Source organism: Chionomys nivalis, chromosome 13 (genome assembly GCF_950005125.1).
Source record: "Chionomys nivalis chromosome 13, mChiNiv1.1, whole genome shotgun sequence".
Taxonomy (NCBI): domain Eukaryota; kingdom Metazoa; phylum Chordata; class Mammalia; order Rodentia; family Cricetidae; genus Chionomys; species Chionomys nivalis.
This window is the reverse complement of record NC_080098.1, coordinates 69,651,129-69,664,005: the sequence shown is the minus strand read 5'-3', so window position 1 is coordinate 69,664,005 and position 12,877 is coordinate 69,651,129. Positions and strand designations below refer to the sequence as shown.

Sequence of the window (12,877 nt, the reverse complement as noted above, 5' to 3'; positions counted from 1 at the left end):
TATCTCCCGGTTGGTTGTTGACACAGAAGCCCTGGGCATACACTATTTCTCTAGAACCGGGTCTCTAAATTCTGAAATCTCCTACACTGAGGTGGATTAAGACTGAGGCAAAGCCAGGGCTCCCCGAGGCTCACCTCTGACTGCAATAGAGGGCATCTCGGGTTGAAATCCTGGACCCCGAGATTTTCCTATTTAGGAATTCACCAAAATCTAAGAAAATATTGAACCCAATTTGATGAGAAACAAAGGCTCAGATATTCTCTTAGCATCTCCCTGATCTCTGAAAATCAGCTAGAGAGCCCCCCAAGTTGTTGTCCACCGATGAATGACGAGGACTAGGGAAACTGCCCAGTGTAGGGTAAAAGCAAAAACTACCAGCAGCAGGGGCAGACCGGAAGAAGACTCCCTGCCCGCCGGTTCCCCTTTGGCTTTGGGCCTTGGTGCTTCCACCAGAGAGGGGGGAAAAAGGAGTCTGGGCTTGCAAGTGAAGCTGCTTCCTTCCACAGGGGCAACTGATAACGAGTGAGACAGGCTTCCAGCACCCGTGAAAGAGTGCAAAACAAAGCCCTCCGCTCCACAGCAAGTGACAGCCACCACCACTTTCTTAGCCGTCCTGTATTCCCTTAGTTCAACCATTCCCCAGAACCAGAGAGCATGGTAACAACAGGGTTGAGCACAGGCCTGGAGAGCCAGGGGCCTTAGCAGCCGTGGAGAACGCCAAGCTCTATCTTTCCATTGTACCTGGTGGCTGGTTGTCCTGCCCAGTCAGTGTTCCCACACATTTCTGCCCCTTAAAGAAACTTCAATGGGCAGGAACCTTCTGAGAAACTGACAGAATCCAACAGGTTGCTCCAATTTCCACCTGAGCACTATGGATCTGTCTGTAATTGCTTGTATACCAAAAACCAAACAACAACAAAACAAAGAGCTTTTATTGGGGAGGGGGTATTAGATGGGGCAAAAAGAGGTAGGTGGTCCCTGATGCACTCCAAAAACTGGGTTTTCTAGTTTGAGCTTCTCCACAGCCTAAGAGGCTTAGGGCTGGAATGTCCCAGAGAGTCACGGATGGCCCTGGGGGCAAGCCATGGCACATTCCTTCCTTTTCCCTAAAATCTCTTGATTCTAGGAGCGCAGAGTTTAGGGCAGTATACTCACACAGGGACATAAGGATGTTCCCCATGAGAATCCCTCACTCGGCCTTCATAAGAATTAAATCACTAAACCATCCTTTGGCCAGATTCTGTTTCGAATATGCCCAGCCTCAGCAAAGGTCCTATGTTGGCTACTTCAACCCTCCACCACCACAACCCTGGCTCCTCCGGATCACAGTCCCCAAGTTTCTAGAAAGGATCGCTGGCTCTGCAGGTAGTGGGGTGGCCAGTGGAATAGAACTCCTGGCCTGCCGGCTTCTGTAAGCCCCCTTCCCGCCACTCCTCCTGTCCCCTCTCTGTGTGATCCGGAGGCTGAAACAGCAGTCAGACTGTGGAAGGTGAGAGCTAAGATTCAGGGAGAGGTCAAGCAAGCCAAGTCCCTAAGCCACACATCAAACCGAAGGGGACTGCCGGGAGCCCAGCTCCGGAAAGATTGTTGGTTCCTACCTATATGCACGCTCGCTCGCTCATGCGCACACGTGCGCGCGCGCAAACACACACACTCAAGAAGCCCCTGCTTAGCCTAGGACAGTGGGTGAGGCAGGGTCGCCTTCTTCAACACACTCGGGATCAGGGTATAGCCTTTTGCTGGTCCTCCCCTACCCATGCTCATTCAGTATCACTTAAAAACAGACTGCCCCGCCAGTCCCCATCCGTCTCAGTGCTTCTTTGGGGCTCAAGGTCTGTGAGGATAGTGGAAGGATTATCTAAAAGGGTCTGAAGACCTTTCCACCCACTTAGCAAACCTGGAGGTCTCCAAATAAAAAGAGTGCTGTGTCTACTCAGACCAGTGCTAGAGACTTGGGCCCAGAGGGGCACGCAGAGGGAGCGTAATAACTGCATTAATGTGTCTACAGTGGAAGATCAAGGAGTGAAGTCACTGAACAGTCCCCATCCTATAGGTCCTGAGTCATAATACCCATGGGCAGACCATTGCTGTTGTCCCCAGGCAGAGCAGCACTGGGCTTTCCCACCTTGGCCTGACTTTGATGGGCTTAGAACATAACCCGTAACCCCTGCTATCCAACTTCACACCAAACAGCACATGTGTGTGTCCACGGCACACAGCATCCATCAGGGATGCAGGTGTCCGTGTGCACACCACCATCCTTGTGCGCTCAGGGCTGCCCTCTGAGGTAGTGTCGCCTCGTGGAAGGCATCATGGGACACCTGAGTACCTCCTTGAAAGGAGGCATTTGCTGCTGTAGAACATTCAGCCAAGAAGTGGGGTAAAAAGTGGAGCCCAGGGACTGCTGGTCAACCATGCTCTGCCCATGGTCAAGTTAATTTCAACCTCGTGGTGATGAGCTCCACTTGCAAGGAGAAGTCAAGAGTCCCTGGGCCTAATTCAGCTTCCTGGGAAGCATACGCCTCCAGCTTTGCCTAGATTCTGCCTCCTTGCAGTCAGACAGGGAAAATGGGCCAGGCCCTAAAGAGCTGGGCACCTTGGAGGAAGGCCAAAGGAGTAAGAGGCAATCTTGGGCCCACCCTGCATATCTGCCCTTGCCCCCACAATTCTCACCAAGGAACCCAGCCCGGATCCCTCTGGTAATGGAGAAGGCAGGAGGAGGGTCAAAGGCAGAGCCTTGCACGAAGTGCCACTACCACACTGACACCTGTAGGACCTGTCCAAGAAATGACTGCAGAGAGAAAGATGCCCTGGGCTCTGGGCACTGAGCCTAGAGAATGGGGAAGTGCTTCTCCCCCAGGTCCCACCTACCAGGGCTCCCACCCCACCAGTGGCTGGTTCAGGGGGGAGATCTGCAGCCTAAGGGTCTCCTTGTGGCCTAAGAAGCAGGTTAGGGCCACCTCAGTTTGTGACCTGTTTACTCAAGACGCAGAGGTCCCTGGGCCAGTTAACAATTGTTGGATAAAATCCCTGGACAAACTTCACTGAAGCTTGAGGACTTAAGGAGGGGACCAATCTTGGGAGCCTAGGGGGTAAAGTCTTTGCTTGGCGAGAGGGGAGTTCTGCCGCTATGGTTTCCTAGCACGGTATAGGAGACTCTAGGCTTCCCGGGCTCTCAGCCCAGGGTCTTGAAACAGCAGTCACCTGGTCTCCCAGGCCTATGCCTGAAGCCCTCGTAAGTCAGAAAGCAGACCCCATGCTGTCCGCCGTGGGGGGGGGGGGAAGTTACCCTAAAAGAGGGCAGAGACTGGCAAGGCCTACCCCATGACTGCCAAAAAACCCTGATCTTTGGAGGTGGAAAACAAAGGGGGAGGTGGAAAAGGTAATGGGCCTGGCTGCGCTCTTGGGGTCTCCAGGCCCGCTCACCACGGCCTAGAGCCAACAGAAACGTTTCGTCTGATTAGAAACCATCATTTCTATCCCAATCCCGGAAAATTGACTGCGGTGCAGAGGAAGGCCTGAGAGGCAGCCTTAGGGGAGAGTGTCCAAGCTAATTAGAAGACAGCATCCGGGGGCCCATTAGAGCTCGCAGGCTGCTGTCACTCAACCGGCCCGAGTTCCTGGGAGAAGAGACTGGGGAAGGAGGGGCCGGCGGCCCCTCGAGGACACCGCTGGGAGCTGCGGGAACCGGGAACCGGCCCTTGGCTCGGCCCCCGCCCTAGCGCTGGCTCGCAGGCGCCGGCTCAGAGCGATCCTGCTCAGCGAACCTTCACTCATCCTAAATTGTTCTCGCCAGCGGCTGGGGACTTCGAAGCGGCCCAGACAGGAGTTGACTCTCAGCGAAACAAGTCATTTGGGGCCCCAAGGTGGGCACCAGCCGCGCGGGACTTGCAGGCCAGATGCGTTTCTTTTGTGCGGCCGAGGGAGAAGTCGGTGTGTCACCGAGGAAGGAGGGAGAGGCGCGGTGAGGCCGCGGGGGGGGGGGTGAGTGAGGCGGCGGGAAGGTGGCTGCGGAGGGGGAGGGTGCGGGCGAGGCTGGGAGGGAGGGAGAGAGGGAGGGAGGGAGGGCGGCGGAGAGGGCGCGGCGCGGGCGGCTCGGGGCTGGATTCCGCCCGCGCTCGCTCGCTCGCGCCCTCCCTCCCTCCTTCTCTCCCAGCCCCCTCCCACCGAGGCCCACCCCACCCACCACCCCTGGCGCAGGGACTGCTGGAACCTGGCGGCGCGCGCTGTCGTTTTCAGACAGACTCTGCGGGCTCCGTCCCGAGCCTTAGAAACCGGCCTCGAATCCGGAGCGGGGGGGGGGGGCCCCCGGCCGGCCGGGCGGCTGAGGCCGGAGCAGCGGGAGCGCGTGGCGGAGCACGGAGCCCCACGCACGGCCCCGCAGCCCCGGGCAGTCGATGGAGCGCGGGCGGCGTCGCTGCGGGCGCGGGCAGCCCTGGGGGGCAGCCGCTTAGGCGCCGCGCTCTTGTCCCCAACAGGTCGCAGCCGGGGCGGCCGGGTGCGCCCAGCCCCGGCCCCTGGAGCGCCCGCTGCGGTTCCCACCTCCATGGACGCCTTCAAGGGAGGCATGAGCCTAGAGAGGCTACCCGAGGGGTTGCGGCCACCTCCACCGCCGCCGCACGACATGGGGCCCAGCTTCCACCTGGCCCGCGCCGCCGACCCCCGGGAGCCGCTGGAGAACTCCGCCAGCGAGTCGTCCGACACGGATCTGCCAGGTAAGCGCGGCTCCCCGCGGCGTGCACCCAGCCACGGCGCGCACCCAGCGACTTGGCGCTCAGCCGGGTCCCCTCTGCGCCTCGGCATTCAGGAGCTTTCTTTTTCACCCCCCGATCTCGACCTGACGGTGAACGCGGAAATTTACACACACGCTCGCACGCACACGCGAAGCCACTTCCAAGCAGTCCCCATAAGCCAAGCCCAGAGTGGGACTGACAGCCCGGGTGGAACAGGAGCAAACAGCACGCGCGAGGAAAAATAAAAAAGTGGAGTTTTCCCTTACTGGTCGCTGAGGAGCCGCAGGGGCGCAGGGCAAGCAGCCGACGGAGAAGGGAACGGAGGGGAAGGCGAGACAAAGTACCCAGAGAGACACAGGAGGGCGGACACCTTGACAGACAGGAAGGTGCAGCTGGAGGAGAGGGTCCTAGAGGAGGGTTGGGCGCACAGACCAGACCAGAAGAGAGGGGTCAGTACAACGGAGCTCCCGGGGACAGCGAGAGCAAGCCGGCCAGGAGGCGCGGCCTGACTCCGGGCAGGGCCGGAGGAACACTGCTGGAGGGATCCCGGCCCACGTGCACGCCACAGCTCCAAGACACGAGGGGTCCAGCCAGGGAGGGTTCTAGACTGACTTTACAAACTCCGCGTTGCCTTTTTCTTTTTTCTTTTTCTTATTCTTTTTTTTTTTTTTTTTTTTTAACCCAAGAGCTGGGCCCTCGGTTGGGCGGCTATGGCTACGGCTGTGGCGGTTTCCAGGCTCATCTGATCTCGGAGCGGCTGCGGTTCTCGGGGTCTCAACCCCGAGTGGCCGCGGAGTTCTCGGCTGCCCGCTGTCCCCCGCCCTGGGCGTCTCTTCTACATTGATTTAATCTGTTTGTTTCTGTTTTGCATCTCTAAGTGACTTTCCCCAGCAGGTCTGTTTGCTTGGTTAGAAGACAAAGCTTTGACTGTACTTTTGTTTTCAAAAGTTTTAAATGTGGTGTTGTTTGCTCAGGGGATTAAAAAAAAACTATAGTTATAGATTGGCTTTCAAATCAAATCAGCGGGGGAAATTAACAATTTAAACCGAATGCGTCTTTGAAACAATTTACTAGCGCATTTCTCTGAAATTTAAAACACCTACATGCTGCACGATTCTTGGAGAAATTTTTAAAAGTCAATCCAAAATGGCGCATTTCCCTGAGATTTTTCTTAAAACCTATTTGTAGCAGTTTTATTTCGTGAATTTAAATTGTCTAGCAATTCTCTAGGGTTTGAAAATCTCTACCAGGGTGTTACTGTGAAGAGTCTAAAATTTATCTTCAATGATACATGGATTTTTTTTTAGAGAAATACCTGACTGAAGTTTATACACATTTGGCTGTGTATTTATTTAGTTTAGGGGTGTGTTTGCACGAACGGTTTTGACTCCTTGATTTACATTTGCACTGGTTCTGTCTGCCTAGCTTTGAGGGTTTGCGGACCTTTCTGTTTTTAGGTAGAGCGCTCTGAACTTTTCTGGGCTTCTGTTTTGCTTTTAAATTCCTTTTCTTTATATTTGAATGCTATTAACTGTGCGCATCTCCTGTAGCTTTAAAGAGACAGAGAGGCCCGGGTCATTTAGACCCAAATCTGTCTATCTAGGCTGCAGTTGGTAGGTTTTCTAGACCTTGAGACCCGAGGTCGTTGTGGCTCTGACGTAGCCCTGACAAGAAAACGTTTCAGGCTACCACCGGGTTCTTACCCCACAAATCTGCTAGCTTCAGCTGGAAAGTTCTGGTATTAGTTCAGGAAAGCAGAGGTACTCCAGTCAGATTTAGGCCCGCCTGAGTTTCCAGACACAGCGCTCCTTTGCTGGTGACTGGAGCTGCAGGGCCGCAGCCAGTGCGGGTTACAGGAGCAGGCCCGGCCAAGCCGGGAACCCAGGCCCGGTTGGGGCGTCTGGACTCTTCTCGGTGGCAACGCCAGCCCTAGAGGTGCCTACTGAGGACCGGCCTCCGGCCGGCTCTTTTCCAGTGGGGGACCGTTCCCACGGCCCCTGGCCAGGGAGGTGAGAGGCAGCCACCTCTCCGCCGCAGGCGCTTCGGTGGAGCCGGGACCGGGTGCAGTAGTGTTAGCCCGAGGTGACTCGCGCCCTTCCTACCTGCTGCAGACAAGGAACGCGGCGGGGAAGCCAAGGGGCCCGAGGACGGCGGCGCGGGCAGCGCAGGCTGCGGCGGAGCTGAGGACCCAGCCAAGAAGAAGAAACAGCGGCGGCAACGCACTCACTTCACAAGCCAGCAGCTGCAAGAGCTGGAGGCCACGTTCCAAAGGAACCGCTACCCGGACATGAGCATGAGAGAGGAGATCGCGGTGTGGACCAACCTCACTGAGCCGAGAGTGCGGGTGAGCGTGGGGCGCGTGTCGGGCTACCCTTCCTCTGGCCACCGCTGGCGCGGCCCACAATAGCTCAGATTTAACTCTGACCTCGCAGGCCTCCCTCCCCCTCTCTCATCGGAGACCCCACTTTAGGCCCCTGCCACCCATGTCAGCTAGGCCCCTAGGCTGCTACTTCCCGAGCCCTTTTACCTGACCCGCGGGAGCTACCGCAACCCCCGTCAGAAGACCCCGTTCCCTACCCCAGGGAACTCTGTCAGGTTCAGGAGTTACTCAAGGTCTGAGAATGGGCAGAGGAGTCTCTGCCGCTGAGGACCTCGGGAGCTTTGAGCCTTCACCCCCTGGAAAACGAAAGGGAAAGGCTGGGCGCGCTTGACTGCCCCAGCAAGGCCTGAAAGGTGTACAGGGGTGCGATGCGGGGTCTCTTGGAGCTGTGGTCTCATTCTGAGTATACCTTCTCCAGACTGCTTTTGGGATATTTTCCGAGCTTTCCAGACCAATCAGCCAGGCACTAGCTGGACCTTTGCCTAAAGCTCTTCCCCACTGTAGGTCTGGGGTCCTGTGGAGTGGGACTCTGGTAGCTAGTGGCCCTCCCACTGCTTATCATTTGCAAGGTCCCTGACCCAAGAGCACACTGTATTCTGGCGCCTCTCCCACGGTTCCCAGCAAATGCTATACTTTCTTAAAAGAGGGGTAAGAATATCGTTTTTTCTCGAGGTGGCAAATACTTAATCAGACCCTGAAAGCCCTTCTTGAGCCAGTCCAAAGTGCCACAGAACCCACAGAACCCCTGCCATAAGTCCTGCTTTCAGCCCGCCCCAATGAGACTGGTCTGACCCAGTGGGACCCTGGATGCAGACCGGGTACCCTATAACTCCGAGCTCACTAATCCTGCCCAGGTTTATGGCGGTAGAGGTGGGGTGGGGCTGGGTACATGGAATCAGGGCCTGTGAAAAGCTGGGGTACAAGGGTTCTGGGCTGGAGAACAAGCTAGGAGGTCAGGGGACCAATGGTGGGTAGATAGGTGAGACTGGGGAGGACTTGGTTGGGGAGAAAAAGGTGGTTCTTACCAAATTTCTTAGGAGAAAATGGAGGCGGAGATTAGAGAGAAACTAGTAAACTTACGGAAATTAAATATTTGCAGAGAAACGTATTTGAAATATATTTAGGCAGCAGGAAAGAAATTAAATATTTAAGGGAGAGGCAAAGAGGTTGAGCATTAAGAAAAAGAAAGGATCAATTATTTAAGAGAAGCAGTAGAGGCCAGATATCTGGGGGGGAATAAACTAAATATTAGAAAAGAATAAAAATGAGGACAAAAATAAAGAAAAAACAGACTGAAGTTTAGATAATCAAGAAGTGAACAAAAATTTACATTTCTGGCAAAAGGAAAATTATTAAATTTTGTGAATACAGATGAAAACAAACTATTTGAACAATGAAACTCGTCTCAAAAATCGGAACCCATAATTTTGGGGGAAGGAAAATGTTTTTGTGTGTTTGAGGAAGAAGAAAAAGATTGAATTATTTCGAAGAGAGCCGGTGCCCACTTGGAGGAAATGGTAGAAAGAGGAGAGTGGGGGGAACGAATATTTGTTCGAACAAAAGAGAATCCGAGTTGGGAAAAGAAAATCAATTTAACTTGGGGGGAATGATTTTTAAAAAGCGGGAAAATGGTGAGGAGGGCTCGTATTTTCTGGAGACAGGAAAGAAACCATTACAAAAACCTCAGTAGCGGCGGAAGAAAAGAAGGGATGTTGGGAGAGGGGGCAGCAAAGGCTCGGGGGTGGGGGGGAGTGAGGGCCCTTCCAGGTCACCGTGGTCCTGACGTTTTTTACCCCCGCTCGCTTCCCCAGGTCTGGTTCAAGAACCGACGAGCCAAGTGGCGCAAGCGGGAGCGGAACCAGCAGTTGGACCTGTGCAAGGGCGGTTACGTGCCGCAGTTCAGCGGCCTGGTGCAGCCCTACGAGGACGTATACGCCGCCGGCTACTCCTACAACAACTGGGCCGCCAAGAGCTTGGCACCGGCACCGCTGTCCACCAAGAGCTTCACCTTCTTCAACTCCATGAGCCCGCTGTCCTCTCAGTCCATGTTCTCGGCCCCCAGCTCCATCTCTTCCATGACCATGCCGTCCAGCATGGGCCCGGGCGCTGTGCCCGGCATGCCCAACTCGGGCCTCAACAACATCAACAACCTCACCGGCTCCTCGCTCAACTCGGCCATGTCGCCGGGCGCCTGCCCCTACGGCACCCCCGCCTCGCCCTACAGCGTCTACCGGGACACGTGCAACTCAAGCCTCGCAAGCCTGCGGCTCAAGTCTAAGCAGCACTCTTCGTTTGGCTACGGCGGCCTGCAGGGCCCGGCGTCGGGTCTCAACGCTTGCCAGTACAACAGCTGACCGCCCCGCCGGGTCCCTGGGGCCGCCGGCCGGCAAGGCGCAGGGGAGCGCGCGGAGCACCGCGGGGCGCTCGCAGCACCGCGGACCTCGCCTCTGCGCAGCCCCTTCCTCCCCACCCCGCCTCCAGGTTGGTTTTGTGTTTGCTTTTCCGGACCCCACTCTGCCCCCAAAGAATAAAAAGGAAAGAAAGAAAGCCAAGGGAGGGGGGAAGAAAGCACAAAGACGTCGGAGAAAAATGCTGGGGCGGCGGGGGGGGGGGGGGGTGAGTTGCAATTTCCCTGGAGATGGCGCAGGTGGTGTGTTCGGCCCCACGGGTCCCAGCTGTCCACTCCACCGAGGGAACGAGGCGGAGGAAGCCAGCGCCGAGGCCGCAGGGAGATGACACCCTGGTCGCCTGCGTCCGGGCGGGAGCGCCTGCGTCAGTGAACTGAATGTAGGGAGCCTGGATGGTATGGGATCGTCCTCCAGGTCAAGAACCGAGAGGCCCCCTCCAAGTGTGGCCTGGCCGAGCGCACGCCGGGCGGATCGCTGTTGGAGCGTGCCCCTGGCTGGGGATGACCGCGTCTGCAGGGGATCCGGCCTTCCTGCTGGATTAGCCAAGGTCCCGGGATGCCTGAAAGAGCCCAACAGCCTGCGCGCTCGGGGGGCGCACATTTCAGGCCACAGAGCCGCAGCTGGCGGTGGCCAGTCGGCAGCAGGAGGGGAAGGGCTCAGCTCCGAGTTTCCCAGCCCCAAGTTTAGCCGTCAGCCCGGCCCTCTGCTTCACTCTGGGTCCAGGAGGTGGCCCTCTGTCCCAGCGAACAGCCCCCTCCTCACTGCCCGCCCGCCCGTACAAGAGTCGAGCCAGGAGAGCGCGGGGCTGCAGCCCCAGGGCCCCCGCCCACTTTGCACACCCGCTCTCTGGCCCGCGCCCGTTTACAGCGTCCCTGTGTATGTCGGACTGACTGTATAGAATTATAAATCTGTCTATATCGACTTGTCCATGTACGTCTATTAAAACCATAGTCCGAGCGTGCTAAGCACCACTGAGCCCCTGGCTACTTCATTCACCTGAAGAGGGAGGCCAAGGCACGGGGAACTGCGCCACCCCGGACACTTGTGGGGACGAGGGAAGAAGAGGGAAGAACCGGAGGCTGTCCGGACAGGAGCTTCCCACCCCTATTCCTGTGCTCCCTGGCCTCTCAGCACAGTCAGGCGACCTAGCTGGGATCCCTCTCCTTCCATGGCAAGAACTCTGCCAGCCCTCAACCTGTGCCTTATTGATGATCTCAGTTTCCCAGGGTGTTCTAAGACCCTTGCTGACCTAGTTCATACGGGTGCACTCTCTGAGAACCTCTTTAGGGTTGGAACTGATTTCATCTCCCGCGACCCCATCCCCTCGTCCCCCATGGAGCACAGATCTGGAGGACTAGGGTGGGAGGACCGGAAGTTCCGGAGTCTAGCCAGATTCAACCTCTGACTGTCCTAATGCCCCAACTACGTGCTAGCTTCCGCCCAGGCCATGGGACTCTGCGGAGAAAGTGTCCCTTACCCTGGGCTCACTTCTCTCCTATCTTAACTCACGGAGGTTGCTGGCCGCCTCTGTCCCCCACCCCCAGCTTTTGAAAACTACTGAACAAGACCAGCCTGTAAACTGCCTGTAAAATTCTGCTTCCCTTAAGTAAGTCACTTCTAATGGCAAAACAAAATGCTTGCAGCTGCTGCGGGGGAGGAAGGAGGGGCTCCTGGCCTGCTCCGGTATCACCTTGTGGTGGAGATTGGCACTGCCCTGGAGCTGGACTCAGGCAAGCCCTGGCTGGGATGGGCACTGCCACAGGATTAGTCGCGAAGGAAGAGCAGTCACAAACCAGGTCATCACCAGCCTTATGGAACCCAAGCTCTAGGACTCTATAACTGGGCCAAGGTCACACTAAGCAAACAGGCCTTGCGAGTCCACAGCCAGGCATCTTTATGGAACCCAAGCTCTAGGAGTCCTTAACTGGGCCAAGGTCACACTAAGCAAATGGACCTTGTGATTCCATGGCCAGTCATCAGATGAACCGTGGGGAGGCCCACCTTGGAGGACAGATAGGTCAGCTTCAGGCTGTGACGTGCAGTATGGGCTTCTGCTATATACCAGGGCTAGACACACAAGCTGGGGAGAGTTTGGGGCAGGGGGCTGCAGCCTGACCACCCCTCCCCCAGCAGCAATCGTTCCAGCTCCTTCTCTCACTCTGGAAACATAAACAAAATCCCATCTGGATTCACAGAGTGCCTCCCTCAGCCCCATACATCTGCCATGCCCTGTGGGTCCTGGTCCAGGCAAGGAGGTAAGGGAGACCTCGCAGGTAGGGCTATAAGAAAGGGGGCAGAGAGAAACCACCCCAGCCCCAGCCCTGAAAGCCAGGCACAGCACAGGTGAGAGGGAACCACTGCAGAAACTGTGCTATGGGGGCCAAAGCCAGCCGGCTTCAGACGGTGGAAGGCAGAGGGTTGTCCTATGAGGGCCCCTTCATCCATCACGAGCGCAAGGCCCCTGATCAGCCCATGCCTGCTCTAGCTGATACAAAGCATGCAGCCCTTCCCTACTGCAGTAAACTCCGGGGGTGGGGGTGGGGGGGTGGAAAAGACTGGGGGCTCTGAAAGTCATATCCTCTAAGGAATAAAAAATGGTTTATTTTGCTGGAGGGACAAGGGAGGGGACATTCAACATTGACTGTGCTCTTGTTGGTGGTGCTAGGGACTGGGCAGTGGAGAAGAGGTGGCCCCTACTCTCCCAGACAAGTAAACATGTGTACAGTATAATTACAAAGGTGTGCAAGAAACACCAACGCTGTTAGCAGGGGAAAAATGGGAGTCCTGTCTTCAGCAGGCTGGTCAGGAAGGGGGAGGGTGACCGGGGAAGGGGCTCTGCTGCTATCTTTAATAATAAGGACTATACTTCATTGAACCCGAGTGGGTCCAGTGGCCTACGCTGTATACACATCTCATTGTGGAACCCCTTTGCCTGCGTGGAGGAAGGGAGGAAAGAAGGGTCCTCATCACCCCTTTTCTGGATGAGCCCCCAAAGCTCAGAAAGATTGCCTCACTTGGTGCCGGGGTCAATTCAAAGTCACTGCCGACTTTTTACCCCTACACTGGTCTGTCCTTTGCCATCCACCAAAAGGCAACCGTTGAGCAGTCTTGCTCTTCCTTAGCCCTCAGAGGGTGAGCACCAAAAGTCACCTACAGCTTTGAAAGATCGGGAAAACAGGGAGAGACGTGGAGGCCAATAAAGGAGAGCTAGACCTGATGATCTAATCCTTCTGTATACAACCCTGGAGTGCCTGCTCACTGAGGGGAGGAGCTTTTCACTAGGGGAGGAGCCAAGCTGCCTCCCTGGCTTTATGCTGTCCCTTGGACTGCAGTGTCCCTTGGGGTCACAGGCTTTC

At 56.3% G+C, this 12,877-nt stretch overlaps 1 protein-coding gene across 1 annotated transcript; it reads left to right on the top strand.

Moving 5' to 3' along the window:
• The first annotated feature begins 4,546 nt into the window (after positions 1-4,546).
• On the top strand, positions 4,547-9,657 carry Pitx1 (paired like homeodomain 1). The gene is made up of 3 exons (XM_057787887.1): positions 4,547-4,715; positions 6,845-7,077; positions 8,925-9,657. The coding sequence occupies exons 1-3, from the start codon at positions 4,547-4,549 to the stop codon at positions 9,465-9,467; spliced, it is 945 nt and encodes a 314-aa protein (XP_057643870.1). The 3' UTR covers positions 9,468-9,657.
• The last annotated feature ends 3,220 nt before the right edge of the window (positions 9,658-12,877 follow it).